Consider the following 24,143-nt stretch of genomic DNA (forward strand, 5'->3'; position numbering starts at 1 on the left):
GTTGAGAAGTATACACGTATAAAAATACACAATATATCTCTCCAAACTGCCAATATCTCAAACCCCTCCTTTAGAGTACAGGCATTGTACCTCACATTTCCAGTACTCAAGTCCGGTTATATAAAATAACCGGTTTCCCTGAATCCCCTCACTAAATATTACCCTGCTCACACTCCAACAGCTCGTCAGGTCCCAAATACCATTTGTCTTCATTCACTCCTATCTAACACGCTCACGCACGCTTGCTGGAAGTCCAAACCCCTCGCCCACAAAACCTCCTTTACCCCCTCCCTCCAACCTTTTCGAGGACGACCCCTACCCCGCCTTCCTTTTCCTACAGATTTATACGCTCTCCATGTCATTCTACTTTGATCCATTTTCTCTAAATAACCAAACCACCTCAACAACCCCTCTTCAGCCTTCTGACTAATACTTTTATTAACTCCACACCTTCTCCTAATTTCCACACTCCGAATTTTCTGCATAATATTTACACCGCACATTGCCCTTAGACAGGACATCTCCACTGCCTCCAACCGCCTCCTCGTTGAAGCATTTACAACCCAAGCTTCACACCCATATAAGAGTGTTGGTAATACTAAACTTTCGTACATTCCCTTCTTTGCCTCCATAGATAAAATTTTTTTGCATATATATATATATATATATATATATATATATATATATATATATATATATATATATATATATATATATATATATATATATATATATATATATATATATATATATATATATATATATATATATATATATATATATATATATATATATATATATATAGTGTGGCTCTGGTGGCCTGGTGGTTAACGCTCTCGCTTCACACGGTGAGGGCCTGGGTTCGATTCCCAGCCAGAGTAGAAACATTGGACGTGTTTCTTTCCACCTGTTGTCTATGTTCCCCATCAGTAAAATGGGTACCTGGGTGTTAGTCGACTGGTGTGGGACACTGACCTAAGGAGGCCTGGTCACAGACCGGGCCGCGGGGGCGTTGACCCCCGGAACTCTCTCCAGATATATATACATATATATGTATGTATATATATACATGTATATACATATATATACATTATATGTATATATATATATATACATATATATGTATATATATATATACATATATAAGTATTTATATATAAAAAATATGTAGATATATATATGTATATATATATATATACATATATATGTATTTATATATATACATATATATGTATATATATATATACATATATAAGTATTTATATATAAAAAATATGTATATATATATATGTATATATATATATATACATATATATGTATATATATATATATTTATATATATAAATGTATATATATATATATATACATATATGTATATATATATATATATATGTATATATATATATATATATATATATATATGTATATATATATATATATATATATATATATATATATATATATATATACATGTATATATATATATATATATATATATATATACATGTATATGTATATATATATATATATATACATATATGTATATATATATATACATATATATATATATATATACATATATATATATATATATATATACATATATATATATATATATATATATATATATATATATATGTATATATATATATATATACATATATATGTATATATATATATATATATATATATATATATATGTATATATATATGTATATGTATATATACATATATATGTATATATATATGTATATGTATATATACATATATATGTATATATACATATATATGTATATATATATATATATATATATATGTATATATATATATATACATATATATGTATATATATATATATACATATATATGTATATATATATATATACATATATATGTATATATATATATATACATATATATGTATATATATATATATACATATATATGTATATATATATATATACATATATATGTATATATATATATACATATTATATGTGTACATATATATATACATATTATATGTGTATATATATATATATACATATTATATGTGTATATATATATACATATATATGTACATATATATATACATATTATATGTGTACATAAATATATACATATATATATACATATATATACACATATTATATATATACATATATATGTATATATATATATATACATATATATGTATATATATATATATACATATATATGTATATATATATATACATATATATGTATATATATATACATATATATATGTATATATATATATACATATATATGTATATATATATATACATATATATGTATATTATATATATATATATATACTTATATATGTATATATATATATACATTATATATATATATATATATATATATATATATATACCTATACCAGGAAAAAGTATACGGTAGGGTTATAATTGAAAGAATTAGAGGTAAGACAGAATGTAGAATTGCGGACGAGCAAGGAGGCTTCAGAGTGGGTAGGGGATGTGTAGATCAAGTGTTTACATTGAAACATATATGTGAACAGTATTTAGATAAAGGTAGGGAAGTTTTTATTGCATTTATGGATTTAGAAAAGGCATATGATAGAGTGGATAGAGGAGCAATGTGGCAGATGTTGCAAGTATATGGAATAGGTGGTAAGTTACTAAATGCTGTAAAGAGCTTTTATGAGGATAGTGAGGCTCAGGTTAGGGTGTGTAGAAGAGAGGGAGAATACTTCCCGGTAAAAGTAGGTCTTAGACAGGGATGTGTAATGTCACCATGGTTGTTTAATATATTTATAGATGGGGTTGTAAAAGAAGTAAATGCTAGGGTGTTCGGGAGAGGGGTGGGATTAAATTATGGGGAATCAAATTCAAAATGGGAATTGACACAGTTACTTTTTGCTGATGATACTGTGCTTATGGGAGATTCTAAAGAAAAATTACAAAGGTTAGTGGATGAGTTTGAGAATGTGTGTAAAGGTAGAAAGTTGAAAGTGAACATAGAAAAGAGTAAGGTGATGAGGGTATCAAATGATTTAGATAAAGAAAAATTGGATATCAAATTGGGGAGGAGGAGTATGGAAGAAGTGAATGTTTTCAGATACTTGGGAGTTGACGTGTCGGCGGATGGATTTATGAAGGATGAGGTTAATCATAGAATTGATGAGGGAAAAAAGGTGAGTGGTGCGTTGAGGTATATGTGGAGTCAAAAAACGTTATCTATGGAGGCAAAGAAGGGAATGTATGAAAGTATAGTAGTACCAACACTCTTATATGGATGTGAAGCTTGGGTGGTAAATGCAGCAGCGAGGAGACGGTTGGAGGCAGTGGAGATGTCCTGTCTAAGGGCAATGTGTGGTGTAAATATTATGCAGAAAATTCGGAGTGTGGAAATTAGGAGAAGGTGTGGAGTTAATAAAAGCATTAGTCAGAGGGCAGAAGAGGGGTTGTTGAGGTGGTTTGGTCATTTAGAGAGAATGGATCAAAGTAGAATGACATGGAAAGCATATAAATCTATAGGGGAAGGAAAGAGGGGTAGGGGTCGTCCTCGAAAGGGTTGGAAAAGAGGGGGTAAAGGAGGTTTTGTGGGTGAGGGGCTTGGACTTCCAGCAAGCGTGCGTGAGCGTGTTAGATAGGAGTGAATGGAGACGAATGATACTTGGGACCTGACGATCTGTTGGAGTGTGAGCAGGGTAATATTTAGTGAAGGGATTCAGGGAAACCGGTTATTTTCATATAGTCGGACTTGAGTCCTGGAAATGGGAAGTACAATGCCTGCACTTTAAAGGAGGGGTTTGGGATATTGGCAGTTTGGAGGGATATGTTGTGTATCTCTATACATATATGCTTCTAAACTGTTGTATTCTGAGCACCTCTGCAAAAGCAGTGATAATGTGTGAGTGTGGTGAAAGTGTTGAATGATGATGAAAGTATTTTCTTTTTGGGGATTTTCTTTCTTTTTTTTGGGTCACCCTGCCTCGGTGGGAGACGGCCGACTTGTTTAAAAAAAAAAAAAAAAAAAAAATATATATATGTATATATATATATATATACATATATATGTATATATATATATATATATACATATATATGTATATATATATATATATATATATATATATATATATATATATATATATATATATATATATATATATATATATATATATATATATATACAAATATATGTATATATATATATATACACATATATATGTATATATATATACATACACATATATATGTATATATATATACATATGTATATATATATATATATATATATATATACATATATATATATATATATATATACATATATATATATATATATATAATATATATAACCATATATACATATACATATATATATACATATATACACATATATATGTATATATATATATACATATATATGTATATATATATATATACATATATATACATATATATGTATATATATATATACATATATATACATATATATGTATATATATATATACATATATATACATATATATGTATATATATGTATACATATATATGTATATATATATATATATATATATATATATATATATATATATATATATATGTATATATATATATATATATATATATATATATATATATATATACATATATATGTATATATATATATATATATATATATATATATATATATATATATATATATATATATATATATATATAAGATTCGTCCAACTAGGTATATTTCTACACCATAGGAAGGTTAGCACAGGCACCACTGTGACCACAAATCCAAGTTTTTAAGTTTTTACAGGCGAATCTCTAGTGGCTAACGCGACGGGCTGGAGTTTTGAGACTCTCTGACCGCGGGTTCAATCCCGGCCGGGGTATGGTTTGTTTGCAATCGTGTCATTACGATTTCGTGAGTCATGTAAATACCTTTGTAACTTGTCATGATTGTGACCAGACCTACCTGGAGTTCATTACCTTTGTAAATTGTGAGTTCATTACCTTTGTAAATTGTGAGTTCATTACCTCTGTAACTTGCTCAGCTATCAAAACTTTGGAGTCCAGTCCCTGGACCAATTATGTACCTCTGTAATCTTTTGACTACCGCCCACAGGATGGGTATCGGGTGCATAATAAACATATTAAACTAATAACTAAACTAACCTAACGTTATTATAAGAAGCGCAATTTAATTTAGCTTAATCTAACAAAATATATTTTAGATAAGTTTACAATAATTTAATAATAAACAAACAATGAAATATACTTTTCTCGTTAGGCTCAAAATTTTATTTTCCATATTGCTCTTAAGGCAGATCAGGTGTATTTTAGACAGGTATTTTCATTATAAGAGGTATTAGTACATAAACGATATGCTCATTATTACTTCTTTTAAGGTACAGAAATTGGCAGTTTATCTACAATTCAAAATGGTAAATATTAGACAAAGATTACATTAGATACCCCGATACTTTAATATCAATATATTACGTTTTTTATAAGCTATCTCACGACATTGAAAGCGAAATTTCCGGTATGGAATAACAGTCGTAACTTCGTAAATCATCTGTGTAATGAATATAATCGTGTACTGAACGATATTAGATCCAGTATCACGGGGTCGACAGTGAGAAAGTGAATTGTGAGTTAAGCTTGAAGGAGGCAAGAATGAGTTGCAATAAAAAAGAGATAGATATTATACATATCTTTAAATTTTCAACTATAATTATAAATACGTTTCTTTTTATAATTTTTTTTATAACTTTTTTTAAATATTATAACACGGGATATATACCCTAAGGGGTGTATCCTTCTCAGAGTATATATGTTGAGAGTTTACGTTAATCCCTATTTTAGTGATTAAAATTTTGTAGTCTGGTGTGGACAGGTTCCTTATAGCTTTAATAAAACCCTAGTGTAGTCTCTTGGCTTTAAACCACATTTCCCAACCAATATTCCATCAACGAAATTTAAGGAATTTTTACTTTTTATACCACTGAAAATAATATATTGAGAAACTAGTAGCTAAATGTACTTGTAATGCATCCCTCAAACTTCATGTTTTGAATACACAGTATTTGTACCATCAATAAGTCTTTAAGCCTCGTGTACCATATTATGTAATGCATCTACTGGTACAATTACGAAAAGATGGGGTGGAAAAGGGAGGTGGAATATTCAACCGGCGTCTTGGAGAAGTACAAATAGTTTTCCTCGAAGCCTTTTATCTAATTTTCCAAGACTATGGATCACGCACCCAGCAGAGCTAGTTGTTGTACCATGATCCGAGGACATACGATGGTGTGGGTGCCTCAGAGCTAATTTTATTATACTTCCCGTTTGGTGTACTAGCCTCCAAAAGCAGTATATATAGTATTGTAACCTCGAATGAGTGGTATTTAATCAATAACAACACTGCGACTAGCCGGGGGATTGAACCCATGTTGTTTTAGCCCCCCTCATGGTGAGCGAAAATGAACGACGCTCTAACCGACTGGACCATACAATCCTACAAAGATCACGCACCCAGCAGAGCTGCGTGTTGTACCGTGGTCCGGTGTACTAGCCTTCACAAGCAGTATATATAGTACTGTAAAGACGAACGAGAGCGTTGTGAACTTTCGCTCAACATGAGGCGGGCTAAACCAACACGGGTTCGATCCCCCGGCTACTCGCAGTGTTGTTATTGATATATATATATATATATATATATATATATATATATATATATATATATATATATATATATATATATATATATAATATTAACAATAATATCTTTATTTCTACCTGGAGTTTTACCTGGAGAGAGTTCCGGGGGTCAACGCCCCCGCGGCCCGGTCTGAGACCAGGCCTCCTGGTGGATCAGAGCCTGATCAACCAGGCTGTTGCTGCTGGCTGCACGCAAACCAACATACGAGCCACAGCCCGGCTGATCCGGAACTGACTTTAGGTGCTTGTCCAGTGCCAGCTTGAAGACTGCCAGGGGTCTGTTGGTAATCCCCCTTATGTGTGCTGGGAGGCAGTTGAACAGTCTCGGGCCCCTGACACTTATTGTATGGTCTCTTAACGTGCTAGTGACACCCCTGCTTTTCATTGGGGGGATGGTGCATCGTCTGCCAAGTCTTTTGCTTTCGTAATGAGTGATTTTCGTGTGCAAGTTCGGTACTAGTCCCTCTAGGATTTTCCAGGTGTATATAATCATGTATCTCTCCCTCCTGCGTTCCAGGGAATACAGGTTTAGGAACCTCAAGCGCTCCCAATAATTGAGGTGTTTTATCTCCGTTATGCGCGCCGTGAAAGTTCTCTGTACATTTTCTAGGTCGGCAATTTCACCTGCCTTGAAAGGTGCTGTTAGTGTGCAGCAATATTCCAGCCTAGATAGAACAAGTGACCTGAAGAGTGTCATCATGGGCTTGGCCTCCCTAGTTTTGAAGGTTCTCATTATCCATCCTGTCATTTTTTTAGCAGATGCGATTGATACAATGTTATGGTCCTTGAAGGTGAGATCCTCCGACATGATCACTCCCAGGTCTTTGACGTTGGTGTTTCGCTCTATTTTGTGGCCAGAATTTGTTTTGTACTCTGATGAAGATTTAATTTCCTCATGTTTACCATATCTGAGTAATTGAAATTTCTCATCGTTGAACTTCATATTGTTTTCTGCAGCCCACTGAAAGATTTGGTTGTCTGCCTGGAGCTTTGCAGTGTCTGCAATGGAAGACACTGTCATGCAGATTCGGGTGTCATCTGCAAAGGAAGACACGGTGCTGTGGCTGACATCCTTGTCTATGTCGGATATAAGGATGAGGAACAAGATGGGAGCGAGTACTGTGCCTTGTGGAACAGAGCTTTTCACCGTAGCTGCCTCGGACTTTACTCTGTTGACGACTACTCTCTGTGTTCTGTTAGTGAGGAAATTATAGATCCATCGACCGACTTTTCCTGTTATTCCTTTAGCACGCATTTTGTGCGCTATTACGCCATGGTCACACTTGTCGAAGGCTTTTGCAAAGTCTGTATATATTACATCTGCATTCTTTTTGTCTTCTAGTGCATTTAGGACCTTGTCGTAGTGGTCCAATAGTTGAGACAGACAGGAGCGACCTGTTCTAAACCCATGTTGCCCTGGGTTGTGTAACTGATGGGTTTCTAGATGCGTGGTGATCTTGCTTCTTAGGACCCTTTCAAAGATTTTTATGATATGGGATGTTAGTACAAGTACATGTACAAGATATACTGGTCTAGCTGACATCAATGACATACTCCTATATAGAAAGCCACTTGTTATGCTGAGCATTTCGGGCAAATTAGTTCAGTTTTGTCCCAGCATGAGACCCACATCAGCCGACTAACACCCAGGTACCCATTTTATACTGATGGGTGAACAGGGACAGCAGGTGTCTTATGGAAACACGTTCCTAATGTTTTCCAGCCGTACCGGAGATTCAAACTCTGGATCTCAGTGTTTGAGCTGAGTGCGCTATCGATCGAGCTACGTTAGCGCGCGCATGCATATGCGCGCGCATATATATTATACATACATACATATATATATATATATATATATATATATATATATATATATATATATATATATATATATATATATATAAGCTCCTGGAGAGCGAAACGTTGCCACAATATATATATATATATATATATATATATATATATATATATATATTATATATTATATATATATATATTATATATTATATATATATTTATTTATTTATTTATTTATTTATTTTGGTGCCAACAAAAACACTTCATGATTTCACACAGGTATAACTTGTAACTTCATTATAATAATCTTTAACAGTTAGTTGCCTCAGATGCCGGAATTCATCCAGTTTCATGTGGTATAGGGTAGCATTAAAGGCACTCAATGTGCGCCCCTCTGGTTGCTCGGCAAACATCGATGCGAAGTCTAGTTCGGTCCAGACGCTCTGCAGCATATCCGGTGTCATCATGCGAACTGCTTCCGTGATCGATATTTTCAGCTATTCCAGGGTTGCAGGTACTGGTGGTACGTAAACTGTGCTCTTCACGTATCCCCAAAGAAAGAAGTCAGAAACAGTTAGATTCGGTGACCTCGCAGGCCACGTGCGAATAGGTAAAATTTGCGATTTTGGCTTAAATTGCAACGCTTTTCTTGCCGAATAAGGCAAGCGAAAATTTGTGTATGGAACAATTTCGCAAAAATCGTTGTGAACCTAACGAAAAAAATATATTTCAATGTGTTTGTTTATTAATAAATTATTATAAACTTATCTAAGATATATTTAGCTGGATTAGGCTAAATTAAATTGCGCTTGTCATAACAAAGTTAGGTAAGTTTTCTAAGGTTATTTTTGGTACAAAATTATTAATTTTTACATTACCATAAATGAAAAAATATATTTTAAACGCATAAGAGAAAATTTTAGAAAGAACTTAATTTTAAACTATTTCTTGCTACTAGAATAATTTTACCCATTCGGCACGACACACACACACACACAAACACACACACACACACACACACATATATATATATATATATATATATATATATATATATATATATATATATATATATATATATATATATATATATTCGATTCGAACGCTGAAAAAAAAATTAAGAGAAAAATAAATCAAGCATCTGGACAGGAAAATCCAGTTAACTATTTTCAAGTGAACTTTAATAGCAGAAATCTCTGCATATCCTATCTGATTTCCAGAATTTACTGTGTCCTACCTGATTCTGAAGCCTTTCCGTCCTTCCGACGCCTCTCCTGCGTGGAATACAAATCGTATAGCCGAGGCTCCAGGCTGGAACAGGTACTGGTCTGTGGAGAAACACCAAAGGTTAGTTCTTTGCAACAACAACAACAACGACGACAATAGCGGAGATTTAATCGGATTATTAACTCAGCATAACCCAATAAACTCAGTCAGAATGGCTTTTTCCCTCTGGCTTCCTTTCAACCTCTCCCCACAGCACGCGACCCATAACAATCTGCTAATACCCTGGCAGGAACCTGTTGCTAGGTGAACAGCGACAGCAGGTGTTCAGAGACATACTCAACATTCAAACGTATTATGGGTTTGAACCTAAGACCTTCGGTTTTGAACCAAAGGTGCTGGGTTCAGACAGGGTCCTTCGGTTCAAACCACTTAGGCCGCAAGCCACAACACGAGGCAGATGATGATAATGATGATTGAGCATTGTCGCTGAGGTGAATACTTGGATGTTATAAACCTGTTTCATGTGGTAAGATTTGCTCAGCGAGAGAGAGAGAGAGAGAGAGAGAGAGAGAGAGAGCGTGAGACAGACAGAGACAGAGAGACAGACAGACAGACAGACAGACAAAGAGAGTTGGTGTAGGTAACAGCTCTTAGTTTGTAAATAAAGTTAAGAACCCTCAACCTAACCGTGTAAAACCCTGTGTGCAGAGAGACAGACAGACAGACAAACAAACAGGTACAGAGAGAGACAGAGATAGCATGGGTGTGTATAGGGAAGGCAGACAGAAGAAGAAGACTTCAAAAGCTCACATTGAGGCTGTCAACAGAGTACTATCTGCATTGGTTTGGCTTAAAATGTTTTAGACCTGTCGACTACACGAGGTCTCTAAGGCTGTATTTTACCTCTGCAACACCATTATTAAAGGAGTTAAACCATGAGTGCTTCTATACAATTAGAGACGCATACCTCTCGTAGTATATACCCCGAAATAATTAATCTTAGAAATATACTACTGCAGCTACGAATTATCACACCCACTAAACTCACAGTCAACACATCTTTTTTTCATAAACTACAAAAAAAAAATCTTTAAAATTTTTGCAAAATATTTTCTTTATAAACTTCTAATATTGTCAGTTAAGGCCTCCTGAAGTCTTAATGATGGCCTCTGTATGTGTAAGAATATGACTTTGTGAAAAGAATGTTGCAGTAGAGAAAAGCTTGTGGCTAGCCTCTCTATACTGGTCGACCCTGTGAGTTTTTAGCGATGGAAGTCACACTCGTAGTTCTGACAGCTGTCAATCGTTTGTCCTGCAAGGGATGAGTGCCTCTATGCTGGGAAATGGCCTTTGATTCGAGGAATTAGACTTACCCTCCTCTTTACCGAATCAAAACCGAGTACCTCTCATTCTACAGGCGCTATGTGGTCCTTACGTGTTTAGAGTAATAATAGCAATAATAATAATAATAATAATAATAATTGCAATAATAATAATAATAATAATAATAATAACAATAATAATAATAATAATAATACTAATAATAATAATCGTAATAATAGTAATATAGAGTTAAATGAGTGTTTCCTTTCATCTCCACGGAGAAGTGAAGAATGCTTTCTCCACAAACCATGTTTCTCAATAGGCGATTTCCTGAAACTAATAAATACATTCGCTTTGATGCGTGAGTTCTACATTCCTAATAGAACTCGACTTGTTTCCTCGTAAACCAGCGGCTCTGGAGGTAACTGAACAGTGGCTGAACTTACAGTTTTGACCGGTGGTGTTGCCGCATATTCTAGTACCTCGCTCGGGTACACAGGAAGGAAGAGTCACCCAGTCCCTTCTGCAGAAGCCTTCCTCTTCTCCATGACCCACGTCTAGGTTCTCAACTGTAGTCGGGGGAAACAATTACGGGCTTTGATTAAAGTGTCACGGACACTGAGTGCTTTAAAGTGAGATAACACTTGGAGTTAAATGTGAAACACGGGTGAAAGAGATGTGTATATTTTGGCTTTTGTATATTTCAGCTTTCAGATCTGCTGAAGAAATTGTCTGACTGAGACTGAATTAATTTGTCTCTTGCCTGTGCTTCATTTTTTTGTCCAAGTGACTTCAGTTAGTTACATCCTTTCTTGAGGCCTTGAGGATTCTACACTTTTTGATTTCTATTTGTCACACTTGTAAACTTTTTTTCACCCAAGGCATTGCTATGGTTTGAAATATTTAGACTTCAGCAATTGTAAGGGACCTGCATTTATTTTGACTGCAATATTTTGACTATTTCCTATAGAAAGGGTATGAAGTACATAATAAAACTAACAGATTAACTAAATAAAACAACTTAAAGTAGTTATATTTTATCATTTACTCATTTATTTCAATATATTTTCCTCCCACTTTGAGTATACTCGACACCATAAGCCAGGTATACATGTACTAATTATTTTATACACTTCCTTAAAAAATTAGCTAATATCCTCTTATTCCCCAGGTGGTGTATGAAGGATATGGATGTAACGCTTTCTCATACAGTCTTATGGCAAAGGAGTCATTCAGAGATTCACCTCCTCTCTTTCCTTGCCAGCATAGGTGCAGAAAATATTATGCAAAAAAAAACATAGCATAATGGTATTTCACTGTTTCTCTGTAGGGTGATAGGGGTGTTGACTCTTTAGGCTAACCAGATAGTTTATAAGCTTAATTTAAATCAATCATAGCTTTACAATTACCTAATTAATAAATTTTATACATATTAATCTAACTCTGTTATTGTTTTATATTCCTTAGATTAATAAAATTTACACAACAAATTATGCCTCACTTCTCTCTTTCTCAGCTCATGATCATTCCCTAAGGTGTTGACCCCACCTTCAGCAAACTTTCACCAAGGCCTTTACTACATCTACCAAAACTACTATGCAGCGAGCCTTTAATTTTAAAACCTGGTGAAAAGTTAGCTGAGTAGGTCAATGTATAACAAACACCCGTCGTGGTTGTAAATGGTCAAACACTGCCATGATTGTAAGTGGTGCGGCGATACCAACAAACTGTGGAAAGGGACACCTGTTTACAGTTCATTTCATTTATTAAAAGAAACGTCTCGTCAGGACTGATGAGGCCCCTCATGGGGAAACTCTTCCTTTAATAAATGTCCTAAACTATACACAGGTATCATTTTTCCCACTAAAACTGTTGTGTTTCCTATCGAACAAAAGATCACCTGTTACTTTCTTATCCAACACACATTTCTTGCCTCTCCTTGCCTCCCACTCAATGGAATTCCTCGTGATACCTCACTCAAACCTCATCATCCACAGATTAAATAATAAAGGTTTATCAAGGTACATAGGAACTAGGCACTCCTTCCTAAAGGCTAACTGACAGGTAGAAAATATTTGCTCTCTCTTCGCGTGTTTGTATGTTAATAAGACACAATATGTGGCTTATGGAGTTTGAGGTAATCACTCCCTCAGTATGGAGGCGATTACCTCAAACTACTACTCATCTTCCACAGTTCTTCTCTGTATTGGACTGAAGAAGCCGCTGGCTGGCGAAACGTTTCCCCAAGAAAGATTCCCAGATGTTTCAGAAATGTCTCATTCTTCAACTTGTCGCTTTTTTTAAACCATTTACGTCACATGCGGCTTATGGCAATTTATTGAGAAAACGTTTCGTCCATCAGTGACTTTTATCTTGAGAATTGATAAAGTCCCTTTTGGACGAATTGTCTTTTCAATAAAATACCATAAACAGCATATTTTTTTCTTATTAACATACTTATTTATGTATAACATCACTGATAAATATGTCTTTAAGTTATTCCATGTGGTGCACAAGAAAGTAAGCTTAGGACACACATGTCAGTTTAAGCTTAGTCACTCGCCCTTGACTCGGTTTCTCTGTGCATGGGAAAAATTTTATCGTATAGGATCAGAACTGTTCTTCGATCTTGATTCTGTTCAAAATTCAGCCTTGTCTAAGGCATATTTCACCCTGTAAAATGCGACTAAGTGTCGACTAACATAAGGAACAAGTATTTAGAGTGTCACATACGCCAACCTTTTCCGAATTTATCCTGGGTCTTTCGGTTCTAAGTCGAAGGCACTACCAGTGAGTTAATATCTGTTAGCTTGCTTAAACAACAGCGATTTGGCGAAAGCACACTCGTGCAGCTAATGAGACATTTTACCGCGGCAACGAGCTATGAACTGGCATGACAAAGCTAGTTGAAAGCGAAACATTCCCGTAAATAAAATGTCTCGTTGGTTTGCACATGTGCTCTTTTACTCGACATATTATCAGTAAATCTACCAACTTCATGAAACAACAGCGCCTCACCTGTCAGATGGACCTCAGAGGGACGGCTTTTATTTAGGAAGCCTGGCTATGAGAGTGTAGCTTTAATAATAGGCCGGACAAATATATGAGTGAAAAAGAGCTGGCAATATGAGTGGGGTATATTAATCAAGGTTTATACCTTATTTCTTATTTCTTGGTGTAGTATGAACTCTATGTTGTAACCCATTCTCCTTGAATATACTTTAATTAATATTATTACTGCTGCTGCTACTACTACACTACTACTACTACTACTACTACTACTACTACTAGTTGTAGTAGTAGTAGTAGTAGTAGTACTACCACATCTATATTATATTAATAGTAATAATAATAATAATATAGTATAATAGCTATATAAGGACTAATATGATCGAAATAATAACTACACCAATAAAAATAATAATAATGATAAATATTAATAAAAATATAATACCTATAATAATGGCTAATATCGAAATAATAGATATAATAAAAATAAAAATAATAATAATAATAATATTATTATTATTATTATTAAGATGGAAGAAGAAGAAAGAAGAATACTCACCCGTGAGCTGGACTCCGCAATAGTTACGTGAAGGTCTGGTAATATCGTAGCAACAATCTCTACCCGTCGGGTACTGATTGGGGTAGTTGGGGGACTCCATATATCCAGTCTCTCCTTCCAGGGAGAAGGAGCAGCCAGGCTCGCGAATAACATCTGTCAAAACAATCAGCTTACTGAATGTTGAATGTGCATAATACGAGTCTAAATGTTGACAATGTCCGTCTGCGTAACTCTCTCCCTCCGGTATTATCTCTTCAGTGAAGGCGCTTTGATGCTCGTGATTAATCTGATTACCTAACATGCTCCAGGCGCTCTTTGACCCCTCCAGATTTAGCGCTTCAGCATGAATTAAATAATATAATAATAATAATAATAATAATAATAATAATAATAAATGAATGGGAAAATGCAAAGAGTTAGATTGTTAATCCTGTGTGTTTCTGCAAGTCTTTTAGGAAGGTTTCTCTATTATTTCTCTCTCTCTCTCTCTGTTTTTTTTTTTTTTTTTTTTTTTTTTTTTTTTTTATTTTTTTTTTTTTTTTTTTTTTTACACAGGGTTTGACAAGGTTAAGGATCCCTAGCTTTATTGACAAGCTATTTACAGGTTAAGGATTCCTAACTTTATTGGCAAGCTAAGAGCTGTTACCTACATCAGCTCATTTGAAAGCATTTTTATTGTTATGAGACATACAAGTAGGAAACAGGATGAAGTTGGAGCCATCTGTGGGCCAGCATTTTCATTTGATCAACTGACTTTATCTCGTTGACATCATTATCCTGTACGAATGTGTTCCATACTCGAGTCATCCTGGGTATGTATGATCTCAGATGGAGTGATGTTCTGGAGAACTGTACAGCCAGAGTGAAGTTGTTGCTTTCTGCCCGTCTTGTGGCATAAAAGCTTGTTTCACGCTTTCCTCGAAGTGGATCCAAGTGTGGTATTTTGACAATATTGGCCTTGTACATAACAGTAAGGCCACCCACATCCCTCCTATGTTGAAGGCTCTGGTGAAATGACAGATCTATCCAGGATGGGTCCAGGCGAGAGATGAGACGTCTTGCTCTGTTCTCTACTCTGTCAAGCAGTCGCAGATGAGAGGGGGGGGCAGGCAAACCATGAAAGTGGAGCATACTCAAGGTGCGAGCGTACTTGTGCCTCGTACAGGATCTTGCAACCCCTACTGTCAAGCAGATGGGAGATACGGCGAAGTGCTGTAAGCTTCCTGGCTGCCTTGTTTGCAAGATTTACAACATGGTTCTTCATGGTTAGTTTGGAGTCAAATTTCACCCCAAGGATATCAACTTCTTCTCCAGGTGCCAACATCCTCCCATTCATCCTTACTACTGCACCAGCATTACCATCATGGTGCCTAGAGACGATCATCATTTGCGTTTTCTCAGGTGCAAATGTTACTTGCCATCTATTTCCCCAAGCTGATATAGCTCTCAGCTGGTGATTGATGTAGCTTAGAGCAGCTGGCATTTCTTCTCTTGGATAAGTGAATGTCAGTGTACAGTCGTCTGCATATGCATGTGATTCTCTCTCTCTCTCTCTCTCGCTCGCTCTCAAAGATACAGTAAGAATACTTTTGTATACGGTAAGATTTCGTTAAAATGCTGAAAAGACTCATTAAGATAAGATATCTCTGTTAAAAAATGGAAAGTTTTGCCTTAAGAATTTGTTAATGTATTAAGATCTCGCTAAAATATAATAATATATCTCTAACATACAAAAAAGTCTTTGCTAAGATGCGCTAAGTGTTCACTAAGATACTGTAAGGTCTCTCTAAAATACAAAAAGATTTCGCTATGATAATGTTTGGTGTCGCTGAGATACAGCAAAATTCTGAAAGATGCAACAAATTAATAAAATTAAATGGATTTAAAATGATTCCTTGTAGGATTACGGCACAGCTACGCACAGTCAACAGCGTAAGGTACATAGAAGTCAGTGAGAAAGAGAGCATAGTTAATTGGTAAGAAACAGAGATTAGTTGGTACTACACGGCGATCAGTTGGTGAGAAACAGCGATTAATTGGAGAGAAATATCTAGGAGTGGGTAAAAAAAAACGCAGAGGAAGCGGCAAAAGAGGAATCAGAGAGAACAAAAGAGGTATCGGGAAGAAACAGCGATGAATCCGTAAAAAATTAGAGAGGAGTCGGTAAGAAACCGAGAATTCTGGGGCAATAACCCGTTAACCTTCTGACCATTAACCATTAACCTTCTGACCATTGTTTCCCATACAAGAGGATCCCTTGATTCCCGCTGACGTCAACGCTAACCTACGCTCCAACAGACAATTATCGTCACCAAGTTGGCTTCAAAAACAAGGGGATGATGTCATATAGATGGGCGTCAAACAGCGACACATGATTGGCTCCTCGTAAAAGTGACATCATTGTAGATGGCGTCATCAAGTCAATCAACGTCAATCATAGTGATTGTGAAGGTCGTGTGGTCCTGAGTATGAATGAACATATCTGTTGGTCTCACAGTGGAGAAGATACACGTTACAGAAGAAGCTTTTATTTGGGCAAAGGTTCGCTTGCACATGAGCGAAACGTTGCTCCGCTGTCTCCATTCTACCACACCTGTCGGTATAGCCAGAAGTTGATGAGTAAGACACATGTGCATCACTTGGAATCTTTTTCGACGATACGTCTCGCGTGAGCTGATTCATCTTTGCATTCGACTGATGAGGTTTGCAGCGCAGACGAAACGTTTCGTCAATAATGATTCCTAGTGGTGGTCTACCTCACCATCCTTTTCGCCTTACCAGGGATGTATTCACTTTTTATTGAGTCAGGGAAAATACTTAAGCTGTTCAGTGGTGCCAGCTCTATCACGGTAACACTAAATTCCTTGCCTCATTGATTCCTATCATGCCTATTCTTAAAACTGCGCACGGAATCTGCCTCCGCCGCTTCTACATCCAGGTCGTTCCGCTTCCTACGGCGTGCCACGGCAGCAATGTCCACTAAGTATTATAGGGATTATGGAAGTGACCTGACATGGTTCAGTGACCTGTACGAGGTCATGGCCATGGTGTCAGGTCAACACTTAAGGTCATCATGATGTCATCAGAAGCCTGTGGGCTGACGTCAGTGGCAGGATGTTGACAAGTGGTGGTGTGTCCTGAGGCGACTTGAAGATACCTGGGCTTGTTGTGGTGGAAGCAATGTTGGTAGTTGCTGGGATGATGGTAGCGGTGGTTTGTGCTCTTGGTACAGTGATATTTTGATGGTGCATGTTGCGAGGCTGGTAGCTGTGATGGTTGAGGTGGAGCCGGTGGGTTGGTTAACGGGGTTTAAAACCTATCGACTACACTAGGGTCATTAAGGCTGCACGTAACTTTTTCACCACCAGACAATAATACTTCAATCCCTTACAAAGGGATTAACTCTCGGCACATATACGCTGAGAGAAGTTCATCTCTTGATGTATATATATTCTGTGTGGTGGAGACGGTGGTGGTGGTGTATCATTTATAATTGCAGTGACAATATACATTCTGTGTGGTGGAGGCAGTGGTGCTGGTGTGGCGGTGGTGCTGATGGTGGCGGTGGTGCTGGTGGTGGGAGCACCATTTATAATGGCAGTGACAACATATCTCATATATCAACGGATGAGTTAATGCATCTGTTACCTGTATTTTTTTAATGAGTGAAATTATCCAGGAATGTTTGGTAGTTCTTACGTTAGTGAGCAACATCTGACGTGAGAGTTTCATTGTTCGTTTGTTCGTGATCGAAATTCTCCGGGTGAATTTGTCAGTTTGTTCGTTAATATTGGAAGTGTAAGGATAACTGAATGCTTAATGTGGAGGCGAAGAAAACAAGAAAAAGATGCTGAGAGAATCTCTCCGAGTGTATGGATTTATTTCCTCAAGGATAATTCCTAGATGAACATCAAAATGGTATACAATACCGACAGGTTGTTAGGTAAGACACATATGCAACAGTTAGACATCTTTATTCCGAAACGTTTCGCCTACACAGTAGGCTTCTTCAGTCGAATACAGAAAGTAGGCAGGAGCAGTAGAGATGTGAAGACGATGTAATCAGTCCATCACCCTTAAAGTCGTAGAATTTGAGGTTGTCAGTCCCTCGGCCTGGAGAAGTTCAGTTCCATAGTCAGGAACTATCTGAAGATCAAGCGACAGTGCGGAGACTTAAATACTGTCGGAAGGAGAGGTGCAGGGTAGTAGTAGTAGTAGTAGTAGTAGTAGTAGTAGTAGTAGTAGTGAGAGGCAACTGAGAGGTCATGTCCCTCTCAGATCCAACCCTTCTCACTTGAAAAGCTTGTCCAAGGTGTTTTCTGTACCAAGATGCCACGTGTTGCAGTGTCTGACAAGATGAACATCAAAATGGTATACAATACCGACAGGTTGTTAGGTAAGACACATATGCAACAGTTAGACATCTTTATTCCGAAACGTTTCGCCTACACAGTAGGCTTCTTCAGTCGAATACAGAAAGTAGGCAGGAGCAGTAGAGATGTGAAGACGATGTAATCAGTCCATCACCCTTAAAGTCGTAGAATTTGAGGTTGTCAGTCCCTCGGCCTGGAGAAGTTCAGTTCCATAGTCAGGAACTATCTGAAGATCAAGCGACAGTGCGGAGACTTAAATACTGTCGGAAGGAGAGGTGCAGGGTAGTAGTAGTAGTAGTAGTAGTAGTAGTAGTAGTAGTAGTGAGAGGCAACTGAGAGGTCATGTCCCTCTCAGATCCAACCCTTCTCACTTGAAAAGCTTGTCCAAGGTGTTTTCTGTACCAAGATGCCACGTGTTGCAGTGTCTGACAAGATGAACATCAAAATGGTATACAATACCGACAGGTTGTTAGGTAAGACACATATGCAACAGTTAGACATCTTTATTCCGAAACGTTTCGCCTACACAGTAGGCTTCTTCAGTCGAATACAGAAAGTAGGCAGGAGCAGTAGAGATGTGAAGACGATGTAATCAGTCCATCACCCTTAAAGTCGTAGAATTTGAGGTTGTCAGTCCCTCGGCCTGGAGAAGTTCAGTTCCATAGTCAGGAACTATCTGAAGATCAAGCGACAGTGCGGAGACTTAAATACTGTCGGAAGGAGAGGTGTCTTACCTAACAACCTGTCGGTATTGTATACCATTTTGATGTTCATCTTGTCAGACACTGCAACACGTGGCATCTTGGTACAGAAAACACCTTGGACAAGCTTTTCAAGTGAGAAGGGTTGGATCTGAGAGGGACATGACCTCTCAGTTGCCTCTCACTACTACTACTACTACTACTACTACTACTACTACTACTACTACCCTGCACCTCTCCTTCCGACAGTATTTAAGTTTCCGCACTGTCGCTTGATCTTCAGATAGTTCCTGACTATGGAACTGAACTTCTCCAGGCCGAGGGACTGACAACCTCAAATTCTACGACTTTAAGGGTGATGGACTGATTACATCGTCTTCACATCTCTACTGCTCCTGCCTACTTTCTGTATTCGACTGAAGAAGCCTACTGTGTAGGCGAAACGTTTCGGAATAAAGATGTCTAACTGTTGCATATGTGTCTTACCTAACAACCTGTCGGTATTGTATACCATTTTGATGTTCATCTTGTCAGACACTGCAACACGTGGCATCTTGGTACAGAAAACACCTTGGACAAGCTTTTCAAGTGAGAAGGGTTGGATCTGAGAGGGACATGACCTCTCAGTTGCCTCTCACTACTACTACTACTACTACTACTACTACTACTACTACTACCCTGCACCTCTCCTTCCGACAGTATTTAAGTCTCCGCACTGTCGCTTGATCTTCAGATAGTTCCTGACTATGGAACTGAACTTCTCCAGGCCGAGGGACTGACAACCTCAAATTCTACGACTTTAAGGGTGATGGACTGATTACATCGTCTTCACATCTCTACTGCTCCTGCCTACTTTCTGTATTCGACTGAAGAAGCCTACTGTGTAGGCGAAACGTTTCGGAATAAAGATGTCTAACTGTTGCATATGTGTCTTACCTAACAACCTGTCGGTATTGTATACCATTTTGATGTTCATCTTGTCAGACACTGCAACACGTGGCATCTTGGTACAGAAAACACCTTGGACAAGCTTTTCAAGTGAGAAGGGTTGGATCTGAGAGGGACATGACCTCTCAGTTGCCTCTCACTACTACTACTACTACTACTACTACTACTACTACTACTACCCTGCACCTCTCCTTCCGACAGTATTTAAGTCTCCGCACTGTCGCTTGATCTTCAGATAGTTCCTGACTATGGAACTGAACTTCTCCAGGCCGAGGGACTGACAACCTCAAATTCTACGACTTTAAGGGTGATGGACTGATTACATCGTCTTCACATCTCTACTGCTCCTGCCTACTTTCTGTATTCGACTGAAGAAGCCTACTGTGTAGGCGAAACGTTTCGGAGTAAAGATGTCTAACTGTTGCATATGTGTCTTACCTAACATAATTCCTAGATGTTGGTGAGGGACCTTTGATTCAGTGGAGTGAACCTATCCTCTTCTTCCTTGGAACTAACCTGATTCCCTCCCCATTCCTCATGGGCTGTATGACCCCTACTGTTTTATCACTTATCCTAACAATAATAATAATAATAATAATAATATACACATTGAACAAGATTTTACTGTGACAACATTTCGCTGACTTGATAAAACTCTAAAGTGTTTTTTCTTTATCTTTAATAATGATAATAATGATGAGTAGAAAACGAAGAAGAATCGTAAACAGAGATTAGAAAAACAACCAAAGGCGTCAACGTCGTTGTCAGTCAGCACAGAAGGATGTAATAAGTAAACGACATAGACACCAGTGTAGTCGATAACCTTTAGAAGAGACACAAACATTGCTCACAGAGCCAGCATATTGGTCACTCCCATCGCTGTCGTTCATCACTGGCAAAGAGATGGGAAAATCAATGACAGTGCTACAATCTTAGGAGCAAAAGGCACAACTCATGACTGGAACAATGCAGAAATAGCCTGCACATAGGAGAGAGAACCTTACTACGACGTTTCGGTCCGACTTGAACCATTTACAAAGTCACACTGAAACGTCGTTGTAAGCGTCTCTCTCCTGTGTGGGGGCTATTTGTGTGCAGTGTTACTAATGAGGTACTCACAGTGCACAATGGAATCGCAGTGTAAAGAGTATTATCATTTGCAAGGGGAGTACCTAACGCTCTAAGGGTCACGCAGCGCCTGGGGATTGGGAGTTAATCAGGTTTAACCCGAAGATTAAGATCCCTTCACCAGCATCAAGGCAACCCGCTTTCAAGGGGGAAAATTATGTTGGAGAAACCCTGAGATTTTTCCATTATTACTACAGTCTCTGCGTGTTAGCTTGTTAATATTACAGTACTGTATCTCCGAGCGTTTACCAGGAGGAATGAACCTTCAACGGAGCAACTTGCTAATGGTTTAGATCCCGAACACAGAAACGAAAAAAATCTTGACATCGTCAGTGTGTCTTACTTTATTATATTCTGATTATAATAATAATAATAATAATAATAATAATAATAATAATAATAACCGTATGGCCTTTTGGCCTTCTCTGCTTCTCTTGCTCCAGCTGTGACTTGAGAATAGTCCAGGATGAACCAATATGTCGTTATATAATTTGTCTTAAGTGCGTTATTTTTGGTGAATAATAATAATAATAATAATAATGATTAATAATTATAATAATAATAATAATCTCTCTGAAAAGTTTAAATTCCTTAGTCACTCTTCCATAGGCTATAACTCATAGCTCAGTGACTAGTGCCGAAAGGAACGTAGTCTCTGGTTTCTGCGCATTTTCATTTTATGCGAGTGTTATGGTGTATACTCTGGTATACAGCACCAACATAGATCCCACAGTATATTAAACATCCAGAAACTCGAGACAATAGTCACTGTGCTATGAATTATAATCTGTGATACGTTATATACGTCTTGGAGATAAATAGTATAAAATACCGACACGATGGAAAAATGGACACAAATGCAGTATACTGTGATCCTTTGACTACGTTTCGCCCACACAGTGGGCTTTATCAAGACACGTGCGTTATACTGCATCTGTTTGTATCAAGACACAAATGCAGTTTACTTTTCTTACAAGGTCTTGACTGACTCTGGACTGAGGTTCCAATAAGATGCGCTGAAGTCAGGCAGTATTCAGCTCGCAGTCTTCTTTCTACATTCAAAAAGTTCATGACTTTGTAATTGCAGTTAGTTCAAGTCGTCTTGGAGCCTTTCCTTGCTTTCTCCAGTATGTGTTCGTCTCATCAGGATTAAAGTTTCTGTGTGTGTGTGTGTGTGTGTGTGTGTGTGTGTGTGTGTGTGTGTGTGTGTGTGTGTGTGTGTGTGTGTGTGTGTGTGTGTGTGTTATGGTTATTGCCCTCCCAGCGGGCATCCCAAGGTAGGCCCTGACCTTTTCCCGGCGGGTAGGAGGCCTTGAGTGCTTCACGAGACTGTCTTGACCTTGCGCTGTGCCTGCTGACCTTGTGACGTAACCTACGCCATGACTCCTGATAACCCGGCACTAAGGTGATAAACTAAATTGCTCCTAACGCCATTGTGTTTCCTGTTACTACTGAGGCAATAACTATTTTACGCTAACTCGAGAAATATCGTGCTTGGGGGGTTGGGAGTGCGCAAGCCTCCCAGACTGTCCTACCAGCTTTCCTATCCTCTTCCATGGCATCAGACGGGTTAATAAAACAAAGGGCAGGTATGCAAGACACAATGAAGTCAACGACATCATAAAGAGAAGCCTTGCTACAGCTGGATGCCCAGCCGAGAGGGAGCCCCGTTCACTAGCAGCCAACAATACCCACAACCCAGCAAATTCGCCCCAACGGGATCACCATCTATTCTTGGTCGACGCTGGCTGACACCTGTATCCATCACGGTGCCGGGCCGACAGGGAGGAGCTGCTGACCACAGGGAGGAGTACAAGATCAGCAAGTACAGGGACATAAGCCAACAGCATCTATTTGTCCCAGAGAGATCAGAGACCTTGGGATCATGGGGAAAAAATGCCACACGTTTCCTTAAAGAACTGGGTTCCAGACTCATCGAGACCACCAGGGACCCAAGGGCAGCCACTTTCATGTTCCAGCGCCTCAGCGTGGCCATTCAGAGGGTAAATGCATGCTGCATACTGGGGTCGAGCCCGGCTTCGGAGGAGCTGGAGGAGATTCATAGTCTTTGATATACTGTACCAATGTATTCATGTTTGTTTTCTGTATATATATATATATATATATATATATATATATATATATATATATATATATATATATATATATATATATATACATTGTTTCTACGTCCACAGCAGGACTCGAACCTGATAACTCTGATACAGAGTCCAAAGTACTTTACCACGGAGCTAGACCCAAGATAAGTATGGGCGCTTAGCCGAAGCTAAACGATGTTACCCCATACCCCCGGGCACCAAGCTCGTTTTGAGTTATTTCATCAAATCCCGTCCTGCTA

The 24,143-nt window shown here is 37.4% G+C and overlaps 1 protein-coding gene across 2 annotated transcripts in view; it reads right to left on the minus strand.

The window, feature by feature from the left end:
* LOC128692408 (blastula protease 10) overlaps positions 1-24,143 on the minus strand; it is a 199,774-nt gene that overhangs the window by 7,410 nt on the left and 168,221 nt on the right. For both annotated transcript variants that reach the window (XM_070096297.1, XM_070096296.1), the window contains 3 exons: positions 14,635-14,787; positions 11,513-11,635; positions 9,754-9,844 (listed from right to left, as the gene is read on the minus strand). In XM_070096297.1, the coding sequence (XP_069952398.1) occupies positions 9,754-9,844; positions 11,513-11,635; positions 14,635-14,787 (367 nt within the window). The remainder of the gene's footprint in view (positions 1-9,753; positions 9,845-11,512; positions 11,636-14,634; positions 14,788-24,143) is intronic.

The sequence above is a fragment of the Cherax quadricarinatus genome, chromosome 53 (genome assembly GCF_038502225.1).
Source record: "Cherax quadricarinatus isolate ZL_2023a chromosome 53, ASM3850222v1, whole genome shotgun sequence".
Taxonomy (NCBI): domain Eukaryota; kingdom Metazoa; phylum Arthropoda; class Malacostraca; order Decapoda; family Parastacidae; genus Cherax; species Cherax quadricarinatus.